The sequence below is a fragment of the Oncorhynchus keta genome, chromosome 23, assembly GCF_023373465.1.
Source record: "Oncorhynchus keta strain PuntledgeMale-10-30-2019 chromosome 23, Oket_V2, whole genome shotgun sequence".
NCBI lineage: Eukaryota > Metazoa > Chordata > Actinopteri > Salmoniformes > Salmonidae > Oncorhynchus > Oncorhynchus keta.
Genome location: NC_068443.1, coordinates 25,671,093 through 25,696,849, shown reverse-complemented (window position 1 = coordinate 25,696,849; position 25,757 = coordinate 25,671,093). Strand labels below are relative to the sequence as shown.

The following is a 25,757-nucleotide window of genomic DNA, read 5'->3' as shown; positions in this document are numbered from 1 at the left end:
TTGAGCTAGTTCGCTACAACAGGAAATGTGAATTATTATATGGATTATAATTCATGGACATTTTGTAGGGGTTAATAAACATTTTGTTAGGGCAAATGAAGTCTGGCATTTCAAAGTGGAAATTATAAACTTTAGAAGCCTTTTTAAAACTCAAATACACCACAAGTTTGCAGGAAAATTCTCAGCAACAAAAAGGTGATACAATTAAGATCCTACATCTGTATATGTCAGGTGGTGTCTGAGAAAGGCCCGAAAAATTGCCAAAGACTGTAGCCACCTGAGACATGGACTGTTCTCCATGCTCCTGTCCAGCAGGCGGTACCGGTGCGTCAAGGCTCAGACCAACAGACTCCTCAACAGCTTCTATCCCCTGGCAATAAAACTGTTAAATGGCTAAACCCTAGTGCTCTCCCTCTCCCACTGACTATCCACACTGACTCTATGTCCATCCACAGGTCCCTACCCACTCAAACACAACCTACGCTGTTGCTAATTTGATTATTGATTAGATGTATTACTCCATTAAACTGCTGTCCATTGATTATTGATTGCCATTACCATTAGTATTTATCTATTTATCCTCTACTGGTCACTATTACTCCTGTTTACATGTACATTACCATTAATACATTACTCTAAATATTTATATATTCCTACTACCAGTCACTTTTCAGCCCTGTTAACATATATATCCTACTACCAATCACATTATATGTATAAATCCACCTCAACCACATCAGTACCTCTGCACATTGAATAAGGTACTGGCACTAACCTTTATATACATGAATTCTCATGTTTCTAACTCACATCTTAGTTCTTTTGTACTTTTTATTCAATGTTCTATTATTATGTATATTATTATTATCACCGCATTGTAGCCTAGTGGTTAGAGCATTTGACTAATAAGGGAAAGTTTGCAAGATCGAATCACCGAGTTGACAAGGTAAAAATCTGTCATTCTGCCCCTGAACCCACTGTTCCTAGGCCGTCATTGAAAATAAGAATTTGTTCTTAACTGACTTGCCTAGTTAAATAAAGGTAAAATAAAATTAAAATGTAATTGTTGGAAAGAGCTCTCAAGATAAGAATTTCACTGTAATTGTTTTACACCTATTGTATTCTGTGCACGTGGCGAATAAACTTTGAAACTTGGGTAGCACTTTATAACAACTTCACGTAATAAAGCATTTATAATGGCTTAGTAAATACTTTATTCATCATTAATCATTAATCCAACATCTGTAAATGTTAGTAACCTAGTTATTCATACATTTATAAACAACTTTTAAAGTATTTCATAATGATTCATAAGATCATCCATAAAACCATTTATTAATCATTAGCTAAAGTCTTTTTGCTTGGCCTCATCTAAAGTGTGGGCTATATATAATGTATAAATGTTTTGAGTGACAGGTGTAATTTCTCACAAAAAGATGGACATGCCATTGGTAGACATTGCAGCAGTACCTGATGCCTCAAAATGACCGAGAACATATCAATGGTTAAACAATAAGCACACAATAGAGGGGAAAACACATTGACAAAAACAGTCACACTGTTGTAATAGTGTGATGTGTAACTTCAGACACTCTCTACGCTGAGTCAAAAAATTTAGTCAGAAAATGCTAACATAAGCATTTCTTGGCAGTGACTTATCTACAAAAACCAAAGTGTGGATTGCAGTCACTCCTTAGAGCAGTCTAATCTTGGTTAACCTAGAATTAAAATCTTGCGTAATTTGGTCAGCTGCGTGATTAAGTTCTGGGCCATACATGTTAGAAATTGGGAGTTCCGGTTTGCAAAGTCTCCACCCTCGCAAAAGAAAACAGCCAAAGACCACTGCCTACGAGGTAAGGAAACACATATCTGAATACATCCCATTATTTTTAAAGAGTTACTACCCCAGTTAAGGTGACGCCAAACAAACCATGTGTGAAAATAGTCTGCACTTAAAAGACTGAAGCATAGGAAACATTTAAAGGTTATACATAAAGGTTATACGCAATTGCAAGGTTGAAAATTCGTAATAAAATGTGATATACAATGAGTGCACAAAACATTAGGAACACCTGCTATTTCCATGACATAGACTGACCAGATGAATCAAAATCAATCACATGCACCAAATACAACAGGTGTAAACCTTACAGTGAATGCTTACTTACAAGCCCTTAACCAACAATGCAGTTTTAAGAAAATCCCTAAAAAAAGTAACACTTAAGAATAACAAATAATTAAAGAGCAACAGTAAATAACAATAGCGGGGCTCGGTACCGGTACAGAGTCAATGTGTCAATGTGCGGGGGGCACCGGTGTCGAGATAATTGAGGTAATTATGTACATGTAGGTAGTTATTATTATTAAATGATTATTAAAGTGGCATAGATAATGACAGAGAGTAGCAGCAGCGTGGGGGCAATGCAAATAGTCTGGGATTAGTTAGCCATTTGATTAGTTGTTCAGGAGTCTTATGGCATGAGAGGTGAAGCAGTTTAAAAGCTTCTAGGCCCAGACTTGGTGCTCCGGTACCACTTTCAGTACCGCGTGCCCTGCGGTGGCAGAGAGAACAGTCTATGACTAGGGTGGCTGGAGTCCTTGACAATTTTTAGGGCCTTTCTCTGACACCGCTTGGTATAGAGGTCCTGGACGGCAAGAAGCTTGGCCCCGGTGATGTACTGGGCCGTACGCACTACCCTCTGTAGTGCCTTGCGGTCGGAGGCCGAGCAGTTGCCATACCAGGCAGTGATGCAACCCGTCAGGATGCTCTCGATGGTGCAGCTATAAAACTTTTTTATGATCTGAGGACCCATGCCAAATCTTTTCAGTATCCTGAGGGGGAATAGGTTTTGTCGTGCCCTCTTCACGACTGTCTTGGTGTGCTTGGACCATGTTAGTTTGTTGGTGATGTGGACACCAAGGAACTTGAAGCTCTCAACCTGCTCCACTACAGCCCCGTCGATGGGAATTGGGGCGTGCTCAGTCCTCCTTTTCCTGTAGTCCACAATCATCTCCTTTGTCTTGATCATGTTGAGGGAGAGTTTGTTGTCCTTGCACTACTTGGTCAGGTCTCTGACCTCCTCCCTGTAGGCTGTCTCATCTTTGTCGGTGATCAGGCCTACCACTGTTGTGTTATCATCAAACTTAATGATGGTGTTGGAGTCATGCCTGGCTGTGCAGCCATAAGTGAACAGGGAGCACAGGATGGGACTAAGCACGCACCCCCGAGGGGCCCCCGTGTTGAGGATCAGCGTGGTGGATGTGTAGTTACCTACCCTTAACACCTGGTGGCGGACCGTCAGGAAGTCCAGGAGCCAGTTGCAGAGGGAGGTGTTTAGTCCCAGGGTCTTTAGCTTAGTGATGACCTTAGCTTAGCATCTTCTTCATCTGACCACTTTTTTTATAGACAGAGTCACTGGTGATTCCTGCTTTTAGGTTTGCTTGTAAGTAGGAATCAGGAGGATAGAGTAATGGTGAGATTTGCCAAATGGAGGTCAAGGGAGAGCTTTGTACGTGTCTCTGTGTGTGGAGTAAAGGTGGTCTAGAATTGTTAACCCTCTGGTTGCACATTTAACATGCTGATAGAAATTGGGTAAAACTGATTTAAGTTTCCCTGCATTAAAGTCCCCGGCCACTAGGAGCGCCGCCTCGTTTTCCTGGTTACTTATGGCGGGACTAAAGCTCATTGAGTGCAGGTTTTAGTGCCAGCCTCAGTCTGTTGTGGTATGTTGACAGCTACGAAAAATACAGATAAACTCTCTAGATAGATAGTGTGGTCTACAGCTTATCATGAGATACTCATCCTCAGGCGAGCAAAACTCTGAGACTTGCTTAGATATCGTGCACCAGCTTTTGTTTATAAATATGCATAGGCCCCCGCCCCGTGTTAGGCCCCCGCCCCGTGTTAGGCCCCCGCCCCGTGTCTTAACAGAGGCTGCTGTTCTGTCCTGCCGATGTATAACCCGCCAGCTGTATGTTCTTAATGTTGTCGTTCAGCCACGACTCAGTGAAACATAAGATATTACAGTTTTTAATGTCCCGTTGGTAGGATATACTTGCTTTCAGTTCGTCCCATTTATTTTCCAGCGATTGAAAGTTAGCTAGCAGAATGGAATTTATAGATTAGCCACTTGTTGCCTGATCCTCACAAGGCATCCTGATCTCTTTCCGCGAAATCTGTTTCCTTTTCCGGCGAATCACGGGGATTTGGGCCTGGTCGGGTGTCCATAGTATATCCCTCGCGTCCGACTCATTGAAGAAGAACTCCTCATCCAATCTGAGGTGAGTAATCCCCGGTTCTGATGTCCAGAAACTATTTTCGGTCATAAGAGATGGTAGCAGAACATGTTACGAACATCGGGAAAAAACAAACAAAATAGCATGGTTGGTTAAAAGCCGATAAGATGGCAGCCCTACCCTTTGGCGCCATCTTGATAATCCAGGTGAGAGCTATGATCCCTTATTGATGTCACCTGTTAAATCCACTTCAATCAGTGTAGATGAAGAGGAGGAGACAGGTAAAATAATTTTAAGCCTCAAGATATGGATTGTGTATGTGTACCATTCAGAGGGTGAATGGGCAAGACAAAATATTTAAGTACCTTTGAACAGGATATGGTAGTAGGTGCGAGGCACACTGGTTTGAGTGTGTCAAGAACTGCAATGCTGCTGGGTTTTTCATGCTCAACAGTTTCCTTTGTGTATCAACAATGGTCCACCACCCAAAGGACATCCGGCCAACTTGACACAACTGTAGGAAGCATTGGAGTCAACATGGGACAGCATCCCTGTGGAACACTTTCAACACCTTGTGTCTATGCCTCAACGGTGTTCCTAATATTTTGTACACTCAATGGATTTCCTTTAACATCATGCGTTGTGTGCTTGTTATTTAACCATTGATATGTTCTAGGCTATTTTGAGACCTTAAGGAGCATTAAGTATTGCTGGAATGTCTGCCAATGGCATTTCCATCTTTTTGTGAGAAATTACACTGGTCACAAAACATTTATAAAGTATAAATTGCCCACACTAGACAAGGCCACAGAAAAAGAATTAAGCAATTATTAGTAAATGGTTTATAAGGACCTATATTAAACATCTTATGAATGGATTAATGATTCATTCAATATTTACTAATACATTATAAATGCTTTGTTGTGGGGTTATTATGAAGTGCTACCAAAAATGTAAACTAAATCATATACAGTCACAGTTGGAAATGAATACTAGTAGCTTGTGTTGATGCAATTTTTAGATTTACACCAAAGTTCAATTTACAGTATGCCTATTAATGCACATTTTAAATAATGATTAATTAAGTAAAGCACGTTTTAAGTAAAGAGCTAATGATTAAGAAACTACACTTGCCCAACCATACCCCAAATCAGTAACTGTTAGAATAAATATACCGTGTTGTATGAAATTAAGTGACAAACATGCCTGGGCTAAGAGAACAAAATCCCCAAGCACCTCTTAAGAATAATTACTGAGAATATCCCATCCGAGCAATGAGCCTCAGGCAACTCCAGTCAATACAAACTGTCCACTTTTTCTGTGACAAGGCTGAAATTAGTCCAGTGCCCACAAGGTCAAACACTCTCCCTGGAGCAGTTAAACTAAAGACTGCTACAAAATGTATCACCTTTATTTTGGGCAAGAGCCCAGAGGATCGAGGTCCACAGAAATATCCAATTAAACTCGATGAAGAAAGATCCATATACAACTGTTATTAAACAGACTTTGAGCTACTTGTATACTATCACAGTACATGAGTCAGTAGACTTGTATTCAAATGTACTTCCCTTGGTATAATAGTTGCATTTACATAACTTTGTACATGCAAGCAACTGTTGATATTGTCTGTCTTAGTTATCTAGATCTTCCAATATACATATTTTGCATAACTTATAAATAACTCAACTTTATATATTTTTCAGCACAAATAAACTTTGTTCTGAGAAGATGCAGTATTTTGGGATAGAAGAACAAAGAACCAACAAAGTTGACGTGCTTGTTTTAGCTTATGCGAGAGCAAACTAGCTACCTGACGGAATTCAATCAGAGCTGCAAACAAAACCACTGACCCACAATATTCCCTCCAAATGTAGCATAACAAGAAAACACCTGTTACCACTGACAGAGTATCAGAATGAAAGTTAACAAAGACATACCTTCACATGGACCATATTTCAGAGAAAGTGACAAATGCACAGAAATCCACTTTTTGCCCCATCCACAACATGTCTAGAAGTTCATCTGTCCTTATTGAGAAACCGTCATTAGAAACCTGCAAGCCCAGTAGTGACTGCCTCCAAGCAGTAAAGAATAGGAGTTCAGCTAGGCACAAAGGTCTCCATGGCAACAGATAATTTAGAACCCCTTTGGCATTACTTATGCAACATTGCATCACAAAAGGACCCTCCCACCAGTCTGCCTGCCAAATCCTGCCGCTTTCCAATCACTCTTTTGACTGCTCCTCTCCTTAACACCATCTGCACCCCCCACTGAAAAAGCAGAGAGGGGATAGCTGGGTGGAGGTTGTGGGGGGAGCAATGGAGTGGGGGGAAGGAAAAGCTACAAAGACTGGAAGGATTGTGAGTGTAAGTATTGTGGGGTTGAGCCAACAGAAATGTCTCCTCTCCCTCTCTTCTGGCCATAGTTTTGCATTGTGCTCTCCAGGGATACACAGTGACTGCTGTGCCTCGCTGAGAACTTAGGTAATACACGATACAGTCACTCTTTAAATATAGCTCTGTAAAAAAGACAGGAGAGAAGAAGAAAGGGCCACAGAGGCTTGGGAAGTCACTATTTACTTCCTGTCACACCATAAACTCTGTACATTTATATTCTGTATGATGCATTGTAGTGAAGGAAGTATTTCAGGGGACCCAAGAAAGACAGTCATAAGATAATGAGGTAGTCAGTCTATACATGCGTAAATGACTCGGGCAGTAACTAAGCTACGTTACCAGTAAAAATACTGGTACCCCTAAAATAATGCATCTCAACTTGCAACTGTCACTAACAACTGTAACAATAGGCCTGAGAAAATATACATTTGGGTATGATTGAGAAAATTATTGAATGAAAAGTAATTTTGATCAAATGAAAACTGATAGAGCTGAGGGCAGCTGAGAGGGCCTCTGGAGTGAATAAACAAAGCTATCTCCTCCCAAACCATCTCTTTATTCAAATCGTCATTGGGCCAGTATACCAATTCAAAAACATGTTCAGAATTTGAATACCCAAAGCTTAACAAGACACCAGACATATGTCTGCTGGAACTGAAAGACATAGCTAAATTGGTTAGCAGGATAATTCCGTACACAAACTGTGGAACAGTGTAGAATACCCTGAATTCAAATGGGGGAGGGGAGGGGGGTGTATGCCCAATAGCTTGCAAACAGTACATCCCTGAAAACACCATTAAACTTATTAGTTGGTAGAATAAATGACTAGGGGAAAGAAGATGGAATTCTGCAGCTTCAGGAAACTATAGAAGCTGTGGTCCTCGAGTGGACATGCCTAATTGTGCCCTGTGGTACCGAGACTGACATTTAACTTCTTCAGAGGAGACAATTTGATTACAAAATGTCATCCTGGGTATGCCTCACACATTCTTTTGGGGGTTTCATCTGATTCCTAAAAACCAAGAGGTGAACTTAAATCAGTAAAAAAAACAAAGACAAGGAACACCCTGTAACAGAATAAGACTGTGCAGGGAATGTTGGCTGGAGAAGATAAAAAAGTATAAAAAACTTTCAGTACAGGCCTACACAAAGTACACCACATTCATATGAAGCTAGGGGTGTCCTACCAAATAACATTGAACTAACTCAAAACATTAAACATTGAGATACAGGGTAGCCTATTAAGCCTAGGATAATAGTATTGGCTGAACTTGAGTAGAGAACCTATGGGCTTTAAAATCCTTGGCTTAAATACTCCCGTTGAGACAACATTTCAAAGCTTTTCCTGGGTTGACTGAGAACTCACCACTACTGCTGACTGTCTTCCCACTCCTCAGCTGAGTAACACAAAGCTGGATTTCAGATTGATCTGTCTAATGCCTCATTCAGATTTGTTAGAGCAACTGTATGCCTCTAAGCCACTCAAACTGCACTTCTACCTCTCTGCCATGGTTGTCTGATTCTCTCATTCAAGCCAGATGCAAAGCCAATTTTCCAAGTTTTTCCCCCTTGAGTCAACTGACAAAAAAACATGTCCTATATGCCAACACTTAGCAGTCTGAAACAAATTAATTGTAAAGAAATGAGAACTCCAAATCCCTGCCTTATTCCCCAAAAACCTCTCTTACTGAATAAATATTGGATCCATTTTGAAATCCCTTCTTATAACAATACAGTACTATGGAATTATAAGCCCTGTTCACACAGTATCAGACATGATTGTGTCAGATGTATTGTTAATTGGTTGAGTTAATGTGGGCAAACAATTCGGCTTTGTAATATTACAAATGAGACACAAGGACCAACACTAACAAATAGCCTAATTGATGAATGTATTGTATAACTCAACAATGAACACAATTGACTATAACTGAGGGATCGAGAATTTATCACCCTGATTTAATGTAGCTAGGCCAGCCATGACACCAATCATCAACTTCAGTTTATTTCATGATGAACAATAAATTATAAGATGTGTTATTCCTAATATTGGCCCTGTCCTGCATGATCCTCATATACATCTTCAGTATCTGGGCTCGACATTCACTCACAGTTAAGTCATGAGTGACAGTCTCCATATTGAACCTTTTGTTCGACAAGACTGGTAAAGAGCAGCACTGTAATATTCTGAATTTGATTGATACTCTGAATGCTATTATGCACATAATTATGATATGGACAAAGTTGGGGGAGGGGATTGATGAAGAAACTACTCAATGTAATTTACTGATGATATAATAAGAATATAGAGTAACAACATTAGATTTTCAAATTAAGTGACCCTTTTTTTCCCACACACACACTATTCAGTCTCTATAAGTTTATTTGAAAACGTCCTATTCATTATAATAGTCTCCTGTCCTCTATCAGCAAAGCAGCCCATATTCTAGAATGGTACAAATTATAGAGTGACTATTTCACAAGACTTAATAATTCCCATTAATTATTTCAGGCTGCTGAAATGACATCACTTCAGCAAAACCCATTTGTTTAAACATTCATTAAGTCTAAAGAGGTGACCACGATCAAAAAAAAAGATTAGCATTCTCTCCCCAAACTAAATAACACGTCTGAATATTCTAGCTAAATGCATTCCTCACGTTGCTGTAGAAATGATTGCTAGATGTTTGATATGCCAGCGCTCTGAATAAGATGACACTGATTTGCATTCCCATCTTGCCCTCACGTGTAAGCTACTAATGGCTCCGGCTGGTTTCATCTGCTCACCCTGTTGCCTGCTGCTGATTTGAATCCTGATTTTAGAGCTTCCAATGTGAGAGGACAAAATGAGGCATCACACGTTGGCATTTACAGCACTACTTCAAACTATGGTCACTGGCAGATCTAAATGAGGCTCAATAATAACCAAGCATGGTGAAACATAGTTCATCTTAATATCCTTGGGGACCGAAAACAAAGTCACACCATACAGTACTAGAACCACCCCAAGGTTACAGTAATTTAAAGACCGGGAAGTTAAATTTGAAATTTCACCTCAACCCAATGCCGATAAACCTTTTCCACCAACACACTCCTCAAGCCCGTTTATTGTTGATGTCCAAAGCCAACCGACCCTATGACTGAAAAATGTAGTGGTTATTTGTCCTGGTAAATCCATTGGAGGGCTAAGCTGATGCTGTTTGCCATTTACTGATGTGGAAGTAAGCAACCATTGACCATTAACACAGCATTTCAAATGTGTATCACTGTTACACATTTGACGGTACAGTATATTGTAAGATAAACAAACATATCTAACATCAAACATGAAACGTGAAAACTGACAATACTAACAATGGAAGAAGACATGAAAATACATACACTACCGGTCAAAAGTTTGGACACACCTACTCATTCAAGGGTTTTTCTTTATTTGTCCTATTTTCTAAATTGTAGAATAATAGTGAAGACATCAAAACTATGAAATAACACATATGGAATCATGTAGTAATCAAAAAAGTGTTCAACAAATCTAAATATATTTGAGATTTGAGATTCTTCAAAAAGCCACCCTTTGCCTTGATGACAGCTTTGCACACTCTTGGCATTCTCTCAATTAGCAGGTGTGTCTTCTTAAAAGTTCATTTGTGGAATTTATTTCCTTCTTAATGTGTTTGAGCCAGTTATTTGTGTTGTGACAAGGTAGGGTGGGTATACAGAAGATAGCCCTATTTGGTAAAATATCTAGTCCATATTATGTCAAGAACAGCTAAAATAAGCAAATAAAAACAACAGTCCATCATTACTTTAAGTCATGAAGGTTAGTCAATTCGGAAAATTTCAATAACTTTTAACGTTTCCACAAGTGCAGTCGCAAAAACCATCAAGCTCTATGATGAAACTGGCTCTCATGAGGACCGCCACATGAATGGAAGATCCAGAGTTACCTCTGCTGCAGAGGATAAGTTCATTAGAGTTACCAGCCTCAGAAATTTCAGCCCAAATAAATGCTTTACAGAGTTCAAGTAACAGACACATCTCCACACCAACTGTTCAGAGGAGCCCGTTTGAATCAGGCCTTCATGGTCAAATTGCTGCAGAGAGGCCACTACTATAGGACACCAATAATAAGAAGAGACTTGCTTGGGCCACGAAACACGAGCAATGGACACTAGACTGGTGGAAATTTGTCCTTTGGTCTGATGAGTCCAAATTGGAGATTTTTGGTTCCAACCGCCGTGTCTTTGTGAGATGCGGTGTGGGTGAATAGATGAGATGATCTCTGTATGTGTATTTCCCCCCGTAAAGCATGGAGGAGGAGGTGTGATGGAGTGAGGGTGCTTTGCTGGTGACACTGTCTGAGGTTTATTTACAATTCAAGGCACACTTAACCAGCATGGCAAGCACAGCATTTTGCAGCGATACGCCATCCCATCTGGTTTGGGCTTAGTGGAACTATCATTTGTTTTTCAACAGGACAATGACCCAATACACCTCCAGGCTGTGTAAGGGCTAGTTTAGCAAGGAGAGTGATCGCGTGCTGCATCACATGACCTGCTCTCCACAATACCCTGACCTCAACCCAATTGGGATGAATCGGACCGCAGAGTGAAGGAAAAGCAGCCAAGAAGTGTTCAGCATAGTTGGGAACTCTTCAAGACTGTTGGAAAAGCATTCCAGGTGAAGCTGGTTGAGAGAATGCCAAGAGTGTGCAAAGCTGTCATCAAGGCAAAGGGTGACTATTTGAAGAATCTGAAATATAAAATAATTTTTTGATTTGTTAAACAATTTTTTGGTTACTACATGAATCCATGTGTCTTGATGTCTTCACTATTATTCTACAATAAAGAAAAACCCTTGAATGAGTAGTTATTCTAAAACTTTTGACCGGTATTGTATATTCCTAAAATTCGTAGAGCTTTTCTTGCCCCAGTGGGTTTTGTGTGGTTGCTCACGCTTGAACTCCCTCCTCTCGCTGCTCCACAATGCACAGGAAGTAGACAAATCCCCTGAAAAGCATCAACAACAAAAACGTCTGCCTTTTATTTGTATTCAAACAACTATCCCAATGCTGTCAACAGAATAAAAAAACTAAGAGCCAGCCGTGACTGAGGTGCACCGGCTTGAATAAATGCAAGCTTGTGGAGGTCTGTTTATACACACACACACACACACACACACACACACACACACACACACACACACACTTTAATTTTTACCCTCCTGTTAGGGCCATTAGTATGTCCCAGAGCAGCCCCATGGGTCTGCGTTGCGGTGGCCCACTTTACCATTCCACAGCTTGTCCTTTTCTACCTTTTTCTTAAAAGCAGGAGGAGTGTCAGTGTAACCACTGTCATGATGCAGGGGATTGTCATGGTTCCTTTCCCATCTACACACATGGTCTTGGTTCTACTCTAAAATGGCTGCATGTGATAAACATAAATAGGCTATATCTTATTGGTGGTAAGGAATATCAGTAGGATACTTCCATAATGCAACTACAAGCCAAATATATTATATTGAGCACAAACTCTTATACAACTGAACATAGTTTTACACCGCAAGCATGTATACAATGACAATGTGCAGAATTGATTTTCCAGGCCAACTTTCTCCATGTTCCGTACTACTGAATGACTGACTTTATTAGTTACTATATTATTACAGAGATATTCTTGTGAGAGATAAAATCGAATCAAATAAAAAAATGTGTAGCTGTTAATGTGAGGTTAGTGAAATGCTTGTGTTCCTAGCTCCAACAGTGCAGTAGTATCTAACAATTCACAACAATACACACAAATCTAAAAGTGAAATAATGGAATAAAGACGAGCAATATAGGAGTGGCATTGACTAAAATACAGTCGAATAGAATACAGTATTCGGTTGCGGGCGATGATACAGTCCGACAGGGTGCTCTCAATTGTGCATCTGTAAAAGTTTCTGAAGGTCTTAGAGGCCAAGCCAAATTTCTTCAGCCTTCTGAGGTTGAAGACTTCACCACACTGTCTGTGTGGGTGGACAATTCAGATTATCAGATTAATTCAGATTATCAGTGATGTGTACACAGAGGAACTTTCCACCTTCTCTATTGTGGTCCCGTCGATGTGGATAGGGGCATGCTCCCTCTGCTGTTTCCTTAAGTCCACGATCAGGTCCTTCATTTTGTTGACGTTGAGGGAGAGGTTATTTTCCTGGCACCAGTCCACCAGGGCCCTCACCTTCTAATTGTAGGCTGTCTCGTTATTGTTGGTAATCAGGCCTACTACTGTTGGAGGTGTGCTTGGCCACACAGTCATGAGTGAACAGGGAGTACAGGAGGTGGCTGAGGACCTTTGCACCTTTGTGGGGCCCCTGTGTTGAGGATCAGCGAAGTAGAGGTGTTGTTTCCTACCTTCACCACCTGGGGGCGGCCCATGAGGAAGTCCAGGACCTAGTTGCACATGGAGGGGTTCAGATCCAGGGCCCTGAGCTTAATGATGAGCTTGGAGGGTACTATGGTGTTAAAGGCTGAGTTATAGTCAATGATCAGCATTCTGACATTGGTATTCTTCTTATCCAGATGGGATAAGGCACTGCTCAGTGCAATGGCCGATTGCATCGTCTGTGGATCTATTGATGTCTAGGGTGTCAGGTAAGGAGATGATATGATCCTTAACTAGCCTCTCAAAATTCTTCATGATGACAGAAGTGAGTGCTACAGGGCGATAGTCATTTAGTTCAGTTACTTTTGCTCTCTTGGGTACAGGAACAATGGTGGACATCTGAAGCAAGTGGGGACAGCAGACTGGGATAGGGAGATATTGAATATACCTGTAAACACTCCAGCCAGCTGGTCTGCACATGCTCTGAGGATGCGGCTAGGAATGCAGCCTTGAGAGGGTTAACATGCTTAAATGTCTTACATTGGCCACGAAGATAGCTACATTTCAAAGGAATAGCATAATATTAAAACGGGCCGACACAAAGTCTAGTCTCCCTATAGTCTCACCCGCTAATCAGAGTCAGTGTTTACTGTCCTCTGCACCACACACTCACAGAATACAAATGGCACCAATTACTTATGTCTCTATACCTCACTGCACCCTGCAGAACACTGACACGTTTACTTCCTCCTCAGAGAGCAACACAGAAGGGCTCAAAAGGATTTCAGGCACTGAAGAGGATCTGATGATGAAAAAAAGTCATCTGACTGGCAGTCGCAGTTCCACCACTTTTCAACCTAAATGTCATTATCTCAATACCAGTGTCTACATATGTGAAGACGGCACCATTCTAAGTTTTGTCGAAAATATATGTATAGTTAAAAAGTTATTGCGGATGACATCATAAAAAGTTAAAACATTTTAACAACAGTGATTTTCATCACTATGAGACTTAGGGTGGCGAGAGGAGCAAGCAAATACCCTTGTTGCAGAATCTTTAAAATCACTGTTTTTCATACTTTAATCCTACCCTGTGATGTTACAGAGAAGCATTTTTTAGGACTTTTCTTCATATCTTTTTAACGACAGGTCATGGAAGTGCTCATTTTTCACATTATATAAAAACTGGTATGATGCTGGAGATAACGAAAATGAGGTTGAAAAGTGGAGGAATTGCCTGTTAAAGGCTGCATCAACCAAACCAAAAATATACTTCATATTAAGTTGCCATCAGTTAAAGGGGAATTTTACTTAGTCAATTCATTTGTCCATTTCTTATACAGTCACACAAAATTGTGCATTCAAATGTCATTAAAGTTTTCACAATATATTGCTTTCAATCTCCTGATGCCTAAAATCATGCAAAAGCTCAAATGTTCCTCTCATTATGACTTGTTTTGCATGGAGGGCCTTGCTCTTACTCTGAAAGTCACCCCTGTATGTTACAGAGTAAAACTTACCTGTTCCTTGACAGAGGCCAGTATAGCTGACGTTGTCTCCGTCTCGGAGACGTCTCCATTAGAGGCATTTAGAACTGGGCTCAGCATGGTGGAGTTCTCAGAGTCAGAGGCTGGTTCTGGAACTGGCATAACTCCTGAAAGGCAAAGGATAATGTTAGGTCAGCATTAACATGGGACATCCTCCACTATAGCATAAAATGCAGAAATTGTTCAGTTATGATATTAATCACTTAACTTTCATGAAACAGTTTGAAGTCTGTTTGACTTTTCTCATGTTGGTTCTTCACAAATCACAACATGCCATTGGGGGAGAGATCCTCAGCAAAATATATGACTGTATATTGTAGTTTCGCTCATACCGCTCACAATTCCTAACCCTTACTTTCTGTAAGTGGGTACTTTGCCTCGGTAGAAAATCTGGATACAAAGAGATGAATCTGGTTCAATCAGATTGTGAACATAGCTAAGACTTGTAAACTATATCAGTCATATCATAATCTGCTCAGTAATCATCTGGGCAAGAGCATGTACTAATGATTCCTCTGTGTGTGTGTGTGTGTGTGTGTGTGTGTGTGTGTGTGTGTGTGTGTGTGTGTAACAATGACTCTACCGTCACCTCGAGCAGAAAGGACCTAAATCTCCAGATAATCCTAATGTAGTGAGAGATCAAATAATGGCCATGACAGCAACACAGATGGCAGCTTCTAAAAGCTGATGAAAGCTTGTCAAAATTGATCCTTCCCATCCAAGTCTCTGTGCGTGTATGGCACGCACAGATCCCCCAGTCAGTCGGGTTGAAGGTATGGGGAAGTCGAGCGTAGCCTGGAAGCAGACTGGATCTAGACTATTCTGGGATGCTGCCAGGCAACAAGCCATGGACACTGCTAACATGGCAGACCAACATCCTTCCCTTGTCATCCATTTTAGTCTCTCTCTCTCTCTCCCTCTCTCTCCCACTCACTCACTCTCGAGATCGACCTAGTTCAGTGCTTCCTCTTATCTTCTCCAGTTTATGAGTTCTAACACTGGCCACTTATCTGAGGAATGTCTTCTCTTGCCACTGCTTCCTCCCTCCAGGGTCACCACATCTAATGCCATCCTCATCTTTCATTAGCATGGCGCTCTGCCTCAGTTACATACTAGCATTTAGTGCTACACTATGACTTTCATAGCAAGGATTTTTTAAAATTACAATAGGATTATCCAAATTTAGTTATTTTTGTAAATAGTGAAAACAAAATGAAACATTTTCCATATCCCAACCAGATGCTCTATTTTGCCATCTGTGCAGACAGAATGGATTGTAAGGAAGTATTAAAATTGATTATATATTATTATTACTATGAAGTCAATATGTCAACTAACCACTGTTAGTATCAAAAAGCCCTTAAATTAAGATGCTGCAGTCCATTCTAGGTTGAACTTCCAGTCTGTGACCAGTTCCTAAGAATTGACCTGTACAACACAGCTTCACCAGTAGCAGCCCAGCAACATCTGTGTCTGTACATATAGACAGGAAGTGAGGGTACAGATGAATTAGGGCCATATTTTGATGTTGAAGTAATCTTAAAATATGAATCTGCCTCTGGTTGATACAATCTGTGATGAAACATCAAGAATAAACCTAATTGCTTTATACTCTTATCAGTCGAAGAGAAACAATGCTTTGAAAAAGGCATCAGCATATCTGTATATAATGTATAGTCATCACAATACTGTTGTCCAACTCATTCCATTTCTTTTACTTTTGTCAGACTTCCTTCTGCACAAAGTAAAGCAGTATTGATCGTAAGTTCCAAAGTTGTCAGTCAAAGGAACATTTTACAATGTACTGTATCTCTGTTCATTCAAAGCAAACAAAGATTAATTCCAATTCCCACTGCTTCAGACTGTAAAATCCAAACTTAAACTCTGTACATGATCACAAAGGATTTATGCTTATGGAGTGTATTTGTGTATTTGAAAAAGTGTCCCCTGCTGTCTCATTAAAACTTACTGCACAATTTATTTTGCATTGGTAGTCATCCATGGATCTGTCTAGACACAGGCTCCTGTCAAGATGTCAAAGGAGGCCCATTTAAGTAAAAAAAAAAAAAATTGACAGTAATGGACAGCTAACATGCAGACCACAACGCTCGAGTCACGTGTGCGAGCGTTGCAAAATAAATGTACACATACAGTACATGTCATTCAATCATTGCTCCCATACTTCTCACGCACATCAACGAGCGTCTACGTAGCCAGGCGCTAAAATAGAACTTGGTTCTATTTGTGACAGGACAGCGGAGTCAATCACCACCTTCCGGAGACACCTGAAACCCCACCTCTTTAAGGAATACCTAGGATAGGATAAGTAATCCTTCTCCCCCCTTTAAGATTTAGATGCACTATTGTAAAGTGACTGTTCTACTGGATGTCATAAGGTGAATGCACCAATTTGTAAGTCGCTCTGGATAAGAGCGTCTGCTAAATGACTTAAATGTAATGTAAATGTAATGTAAATGCAAGTCCCGCCTCTGCAATATCTTCATTGGTTTTCAGGAGCATATACCCATGTGGGTGATTGAAAAATAAACTGAGGTTCACACTCCAGTCCAGTTGGTGGTGGTAATGCACCTTAAAGTTGGTTGTCAACTGCCATATAAAGTCCAAAGAGGTAGAAGAAGCCCGAAGGAGGAGAGATTACAAAAAACAAACTCAGTGGACTTTCTGACAGGTCGCCCCCAGGTGGTGAAGGTAGGAAACAACACCTCCACTTCACTGATCCTCAACACTGGGGCCCCACAAGGGTGCATGAACAGCCCACTCCTGTACTCCCTGTTCACCCATGACTGCGTGGCCAAGCACGCCTCCAACTCAATCATCAAGTTTGCAGACAACACAACAGTAGTAAGCTTGATTGCCAACAATGACGAGACAGCCTACAGGGAGGAGGTGAGGGCTCTGGGAGTGTGGTGCCAGGAAAATAACCTCTCACTCAACATCAACAAAACAAAGGAGATGATCGTGGACTTCAGGAAAGAGCAGAGGGAGCACCGCCCTATCCACATCGACGGGACAGTAGTGGAGAAGGTGGAAAGTTTTAAGTTCCTCAGCGTACACCACGGACAAACTGAAATGGTCCAACCACACAGACAGCGTGGTGAAGAAGGTGCAATAGCGCCTCTTCAACCTTAGGAGGCTGAAGAAATGTGGCTTGTCACCGAAAACACTCACAAACTTTTACAGATGCACAATCGAGAGCATCCTGTCGGGCTGTATCACCGCATGGTAAGGCAGCTGCTCCGCCCACAACCGTAAGGCTTTCCATAGGGTAGTGAGGTCTGCACAACGAATCACCGGGGGCAAACTACCTGCCCTCCAGGACACCTACACCACCCGATGTCACAGGAAGGCCAAAAAGATCATCAAGGACAACAACCACCTGAGCCACTGCCTGTTCACCCTGTTATCATCCAGAAGGTGAGGTCAGTACAGGTGCATCAAAGCTGGAACCGAGAGACTAAAAAACAGCTTCGATCTCAAGGTCATCAGACTGTTAAACAGTCATCACTAACAGAGTGGCTGCTGCAAACATACTGACTCAAATCTCAAGCCACATTAATAATTAAAAATTGGATGTAATAAATATATCACCAGTCACTTAAACAATGTCACTTTATATAATATTTACATCCCCTACATTACTCATCTCATATGTATATACTGTACTCTATACCATTTACTGCATCTTGCCTGTGCCACACGGCTATTGCTCATCCATATATTTATATGTACATATTCTTATTCATTCCTTTACACTTGTGTGTATAAGGTAGTTGTTGTGAAATTGTAAGATTACTTGTTAGATATTACTGCACGGTCGGAACTAGAAGCACAAACATTTCACTACACTCACATTAACATCTACTAACTATGTGTATGTGACCAATAAAATATGATTTGAAGGCGAGGTCAGCACAGGTGCATCAAAGCTGCGACCGAGAGACTGAAACACTGCCATCACTAGCACGTTAGCTGCCTATATACATAGACTTGAAATCATTGGCCACTTGAATAAATGGAACAATAGTCATTTTAATCATGTTTACATATTTTGCATTACTCATCATATATATACACTGTATTCTATCCTACTCTACTGTATCTTTGTCTATGCCACGCTGACATTACTCGTCCATATATTTATATATTTTAAATTCCATTCCTTTACTTAGATTTGTGTGTATTGTTGTGAAATTGTTAGATATTATTTGTTCGATATTACTGCACTGTTGGAGCTAGAAACACAAGCATTTTGCTACACCCGCAATAGCTTCTGCTAAACACGTGTATGTGACCAATAAAAATTGATTTGATCTTCCACGGTCTGCATGTTGATAGGTTAGGTTTGATCGACTACACACCATAGACCTCAACAGCCCAAATGTAAACGGACCAGAGAAGACATCAGCACAAGCTGAAGCAATTAAAAATCTCCCGGAATAATGTTCTCGCCAACGAAAAAGTGTAATTATGTGGGACTTGCTGTGATAAAGCAAGCCCTGGTGATTATTAACATGTTCTCTTATAAACTCTGTGCTGATTAGGTTGGAGTGCATTTTTTCCCCTAAATAGAACGCCAGTGTCTGCTTCAATTAATTGACTGGCTAATTTCATTAAACAAACAGATTTTTAAATGGAACAACACATACATAATAGAAAAGCTACCTGGCATTGCCAAACAATTCAATCAATCTCTTCATACATTAATTAAAACACCTGTTTCTTCAATTTACTACCGTAATCATTATTTAATCTTGATTTCGGCAGGGAGACAAACCATCAAACAGGCAAAGCATCAATACAGGACTAAGATCGAATTGTACCACATCGGCTCCGACGCTCGTCGGATGTGGCAGGGCTTGCAAATTATGACAGACTACAAAGGGAAGCACAGCCGAGAGCTGCCCAGTAACACAAGCCTACCAGAAGAGCTAAATAACTTCATGCTCGCTTCGAGGCGAGTAACACTGAAACATGCATGAGACATCAGCTGTTCCGGATGACTGTTGATCACGCTCGCCGCAGCCGATGTGAGTAAGACCTTCAAACAGGTCAACATTCACAAGGCCGCTGGGCAAGATGGATTACCAGGACGTGTACTCCGTGCATGCGCTGACCAACTGGCAAGTGTCTTCACTGACATTTTCAACCTCTCCCTGTCTGAGTCTGTAATACGAACATGTTTCAAGCAGAACACCATAGTCCCTGTGCCCAAGAACAATAAGGTAACCTGCCTAAATGACTACCGACCCGTAGCAATGAAATGCTCTGAAAGGCTAGTCATGGCTCACATCAGCACAATTAACCCAGAAACCCACTCCAATTTGCATACTGCACCATCAGATCCTCAGATGATGCAATCTCTATTGCACTCCACACTGCTCTTTTCCACCTGGACAAAAGGAACACCTATGTGAGAATGCTATTCATTGACTACAGCTCAGTGTTCAACACCATAGTGCCCTCAAAAGTCATCACTAAGCTAATGACCCAGGGACTGAACATCTCCCTCTGCAACTGGATCCTGGACTTCCTGACGGGCCGCCCCCAGGTGGTAAGGGTAGGTAACAACACATCTGCCATGCTGATCCTCAACACGGGGGCCCCTCAGGGGTGCGTGCTCAGTCCCATCCTGTACTCCCTGTTCACTCATAACTGCACGGCCAGGCACGACTCCAACACCATCATTCATTTAGCTGATGACACAACGGCGGTAGGCCTGATCACCGACACAGATGAGACAGCCTATATGGAGGAGGTCAGAGCGTGACCATGTGGTGCCAGAATAACAACCTCTCCCTCAACGTGATCAAGACAAAGGAGATGATTGTGGACTGCAGGAAAAGAAGGACCGAGCACATGCCCATTCTCATCGACATACTTCAAGCATTGATAATGCAAGAATGGGCTGCCATCAGTCAGGATGTGGCCTAGAAGTTAATCGACAGCATGCCAGGGCAGATTGCAGAGGACTTGAAAAAGAAGGGTCAACAATGTAAATTTTGACTCTTTGCATCAACTTCATGTAATTGTCAATAAAAGCCTTTGACACGTATGAAATGCTTGTAATTATACTTCAGTATTCCATAGTAACATCTGACAAAAATGGCAGCAGACTTTATGACAATTAATATTTGTGTCATTCTCAAACTTTTGGCCACGACTGTACATGTACATAATTACTTCAATTACCCCCCGCACATTGACTCTGTACCGGTACCCTCTGTATATAGCCTCCACATTGACTCTGTACCGGTACCCTCTGTATATAGCCTCCACATTGACTCTGTACCGGTACCCCCTGTATATAGCCCCGCTGTTGTTATTTACTGCTGCTGGGATTTTCTTAAAACTGCATTTTTGGTTAAGGACTTGTAAGTAAACATTTGACTGTTTCAAGAGAGCGCTGCATGACAAGACCAGCAGCAATTACAAAATAAAAGTTAAGAGGCATAGATATGACAATCTAATAGAAATTCATTGTTATGGACTGTACTGTAGCATTAATATTTTTTTATGGCTTACGTATGTCCTCAAAAATAACTTCACTCCATCTCAATCACTTAGGCATCCAAGGTGCTGTGAAAGAACCTGGGCCCCATTATGACAGAGTGTGCTAAAGTGCCTCATGGGTGGTTCACACCTAATGTCATGCATAAGCTGAGTTCCTGTAAATACTGTGTGCTCCAGTGATGATGATGCTGTAGGGTTAGCTAGTGCTCCAAGGCTTTAACTGCTTGACCAACTGTACTACTACTACTGTTGCTGCAGCTGCTGCTACTACTACTACTTCTGCTACTCTGCAACAGAGAGAGCAGGTCAAGCACGACCACTGACTGTTCATGCATTAATGAACCAAACCAACCCTTGGCTATGTTGAAATTGAAGCCGTTGAGGGCTTAATCACCCAATGTGAGGTTGGGGATGTGAAGCCAGTAGTAGCTACAATAGTTGGATGGCCTGGTTGTCTTCGAGCCCAAGGCTCAGCTTCCCTGCTGGATGTTGACTTTACATGAGACTGTGGTGGCAGCAGAGTCCCTGCATATAATCACGATAACAGAAGAATACCCAATCAACGTTCATTAGATTGGTTGGATGTTGGATCTCTTACTAAAAAGGATATGCATTGTAACCCATATCAACCTTCTTGCATAAACGTCTTTATTATAGGACATGACAACACCATGCCTATCTATCTGCATGTTGAGATATGGTGATCAGTGACATGGCTCAAGTGGTTGAGAGAACGTTGCCAGAGATGACCCCTGCTGGTCAGCTGATGACAGGACAGTAGGAAATAGAAGACCAGACCTCGGGGCTGAGTCAGAGTGGGTAGGAGTGAGGTAAGCACAAAGCTGCTAACCTCCCTGTTGCAGTATCCACAGCACTGCCACATCCCCACACACACTCCAGCCATGCACTGCAATGTACAGTAAATAAACTGACCTTGAAGCGTGGACACATTCATAATCCACCCTGTTATTGATGGATATGCAGCTCTGCTCACCAAAGTCACTCTGCTCTGTGTTACTGACATGATTCCTTTGAATGTTCTTTTTCACATATGTAGTGTAAAACAGACCCTTATCGCAAAGCAATACCACAACATTCTAATGTTGATGTGCTGTTGTGAGCTGGATGTCATAAACTGAAGGGATTTGGCATGGGCCCTCAGATCCTCAAGAGCTTGTACAGATGCACCATCGAGAGCATCCTGACTGGCTGCATCACCGCCTGGTATGGCGACTGCACTTGCCGGTGACCGCAATGCTCTACAGACGGTGGTGTGGATGTCCATCACATCACTGTGGGCGATCTCCAAGCCATTTAGGACATTCATACTAGGCAGTATCTGAAGAAAGCCTGAAATATTGCCAAAAACACCAGTCACCCTAGCCATAGACTATTCTCTCTGCTACCCTCCAGCAGGCGGTACCAGAACATCGGGTCTCAGACCAACAGGCTCAGAGACAGCTTCTTTCCCCAAGCAATAAGACTGCTAAACAGCTCAATTATAGCCGCCCACCCTCTCCTACAGACTATCTGCACGGACTCTATGCTCACTCACAGGTCTCTACCCACACACACCTATACTAACACTCTTGCACACCACACCACACACACACACACACACACACACACACACACACACACACACACACACACACACTGAAGCCACACACATACACTCACACAAACACTCATCACGATGCAAACACGCTGCTGCTATATTGATTATTATTATCATGACTATTTATCCTTCTACCAGTCACTTTTTAACCCGTTTGCATGTACATACCTACCATAATAACTCCAGTACCCCCTGCACATTGCAATAATGGTTCTGACACTGACCTGTATATAGCTTGCATTCTCATGTTTTTTTATTCATATTTCTTGCGTGTTTTCTGACCTATAGTATTACTTTAGATGATTTCCTTTATTTTCTCTCACCTGGATACTGAATAGTGAATACCGCCTTGTTGGGAAAGAGCTTGCAAGTAAGCATTTCACTGTACTGTTTCACAAACAAAAAGGCGTAACGGACCGTACTTAAAAAGATGTTGCATAAAGCTTACTTCATTATTAGATTGTTTTCTTCACTGCATCAGGGACAGATGTTTCGGCTTTACATCCTTCATTGTGTAGCTACAATTTTATTTTAATTCATAAAAGCATTTGTAGGGATCAACCGATGAGCAGCAGGTGCTTCTAATTAGGGTTGACACTCATCTGCCAATCAGGGATGTGGCTTTTCTGGTCTACCTGTGTACAAGATAGTCACAAAGAAATACAGAATTGTAGGCTATGGGAGAGGGCACGTAGGGCAATTCATGATTCAATTGGCTTTGGTGTCTGCTCATTTGGATGCATTATATCAGTTCATGAGATAGCTTACCACAAAGGACATCAGGCACAGCCGTTCATAAATATATGGGGCTGACTCAAACGATATGCAAAATCTGATATGGACAGTGTTCTTGTATAACAGTCTAAATTTAGCCTACAGGAAGGAAGTGATTCTTCGTTTAATCTAATTCTTCATTTAAACCTCATGGAGATACAGAATTGAATTTATATATACACATGGCTGTACTATACTGTTTTACACCTGCTGTATCCTATGTATGTGACAAATAGACTTTAAAACTTGAACTAAATGGACATTGATCTCTGTATTTGTCGAGATTGGAGAACATCTAGATCCAAATACACCATTGCAAAAATTCCTTCAATAAAAATGAGCTGTCATTACAAGTGAGTCTTCGTTATAATAATAGGTCCAGCCTTGTTTTAGGACACTGCTATATATAATCAACATCATGGATTTCTACAGATCTACTGAGTGAGCAGGAGTGTTGCTGAGTGACTTCACCACACAAATGAAAGGTTGTGATCACACTGTAAAGACTCAACAGGTACACTGCCTGAGTGACACCCACACCCTACCATTGATGTTACATGGCTTGGCTATTACAACTTCCAAGTGGGACTTCACACTCGAGACCCCTGCAGTTAGGCCTCTAGCCTATGGCTAGATTGGTAGACAATAAGATTTCAGTCATTTCCATGTAAAAGGAGCCATGAGCACCAACATGTGAAGTTCATAGGAACATGTCAAATTGGGTGTCAAATGAAAGCGATGAGTATAATTTTTAGAAATGAAGGAATATATACATTTTTCAACAATTTCCATCCTAAAAATGTGGAATACCCAAGCTGACACGGTGAAAAATCTGCTGATGTGCCCTTGAGCAAGGCACTTCACCCTAATTTGCTCCAGGGGCACCGTACTACTATGGCTGACACTGTAAAACAACACATTTCACTGCAGCTTTTTGGTGTGTAACAATTAAACCTTTTTTACTGAACTATACTGTACTGAACTACACAGTTCTGTGCTCTACTCTTCTGTACTCTTCTGTACTCTACTTTACTTCTACAGTGCTGTACTTAGATGTCAAAACTTGTGAAACATAGGTGTCTATGATTGGTTCAGATTTGGTCCGGCCAGACCAACCAAATTTGGTCTTGTTTGGGGGCAGAGCTCACTAAAAATAATTTCCAGTGTGTAGAATAATACCCAAATATTCAAAGGAGGATATTGCAATATTTATATACACCTTTGTGTACGTATTTAGGATACATCACTATGAATTGAATGATATTCATATCCATAATTATGCATTTCTGTGTAGTACAGATCCGAAATTCTGTTACCGGGTGTAAATCCACTTCACTTACTGTAAGTTTAATAACCAAAATAGATTTTTTCTAAGTTAATGTGTCATGTCATAGCTGACACCCCATTCGATCCCCATCATTGAATCTTAATTCAGAGCAGATATTCAACAGACTTTTGAAAAGTAAGACACAAAAAACTGAAGGAGATTTTACCAACATTCTCTTAATAAATCTGCAGTTCTTCCAGTAAATGTATTTTTGTAAAATGTTCAGTGTAAATTGTTAAAAGTAGTCCTTGTGCATAGAGTTGTATGGTTTGTTAAACGTTGAAATCAATGGTTTTTGTTAAGCATACATTTTAAGTGAAAAATCTGAGTCTCAGTGCAATTTTGTTACCGTGGAATTACTACAGATGTAGAATGAAATTGCAAAAAACTAGAATTTATAACCAAGCAGTGGCTACATCCATAATAAATCCGATTTACTTTGAAGGTCCCAAGCAGACATGAAGTCATTAGAAAATTCTCTGTGGTAGCATCAAAGCATAAAACTACACTATAGTACTGTTCTCGCTTATACATAGGATATCATACAAGCATGATAAGAATATGTATGTTCCATATACTGGATTTTCATCATAAACAACAAAAGAAGACGGTGGTGTGGATGGCCATCACATCACTGTGGGCGATCTCCAAGCCATTTAGGACATTCATACTAGGCAGTATCTGAGGAAAGCAGTTACACATCCCCAACCTCACATTGGGTGATTAAGCCCTCAATGGCTTCAATTTCAACATAGCCACGGGTTGGTTTGGTTCATTAATGCATGAACAGTCAGTGGTCGTGCTTGACCTGCTCTCTCTGTTGCAGAGTAGCAGAAGTAGTAGTAGTAGCAGCAGCTGCAGCAGCAGTAGTAGAAGTACAGTTGGTCAAGCAGTTAAAGCCTTGGAGCACTAGCTAACCCTCCAGCATCATCATCACTGGAGCACACAGTATTTACAGGAACTCA

The 25,757-nt window shown here is 41.1% G+C and overlaps 1 protein-coding gene across 8 annotated transcripts in view; it reads right to left on the bottom strand.

Annotated features, from left to right (window-relative positions):
* Positions 1 to 25,757, bottom strand: part of LOC118402064 (catenin delta-2-like) — a 146,230-nt gene that overhangs the window by 107,563 nt on the left and 12,910 nt on the right. For 7 of the 8 annotated variants that reach the window (XM_052476918.1, XM_052476917.1, XM_035799928.2 and 4 more), the window contains one exon: positions 14,516 to 14,649. In XM_052476918.1, coding sequence (XP_052332878.1) covers positions 14,516 to 14,644 — 129 coding nt within the window. In that variant the 5' untranslated portion in view covers positions 14,645 to 14,649. Of the gene's footprint in view, positions 1 to 6,173; positions 6,408 to 14,515; positions 14,650 to 25,757 lie in introns of those variants that run through there. The other variant, XM_052476924.1, reaches the window with a different exon arrangement.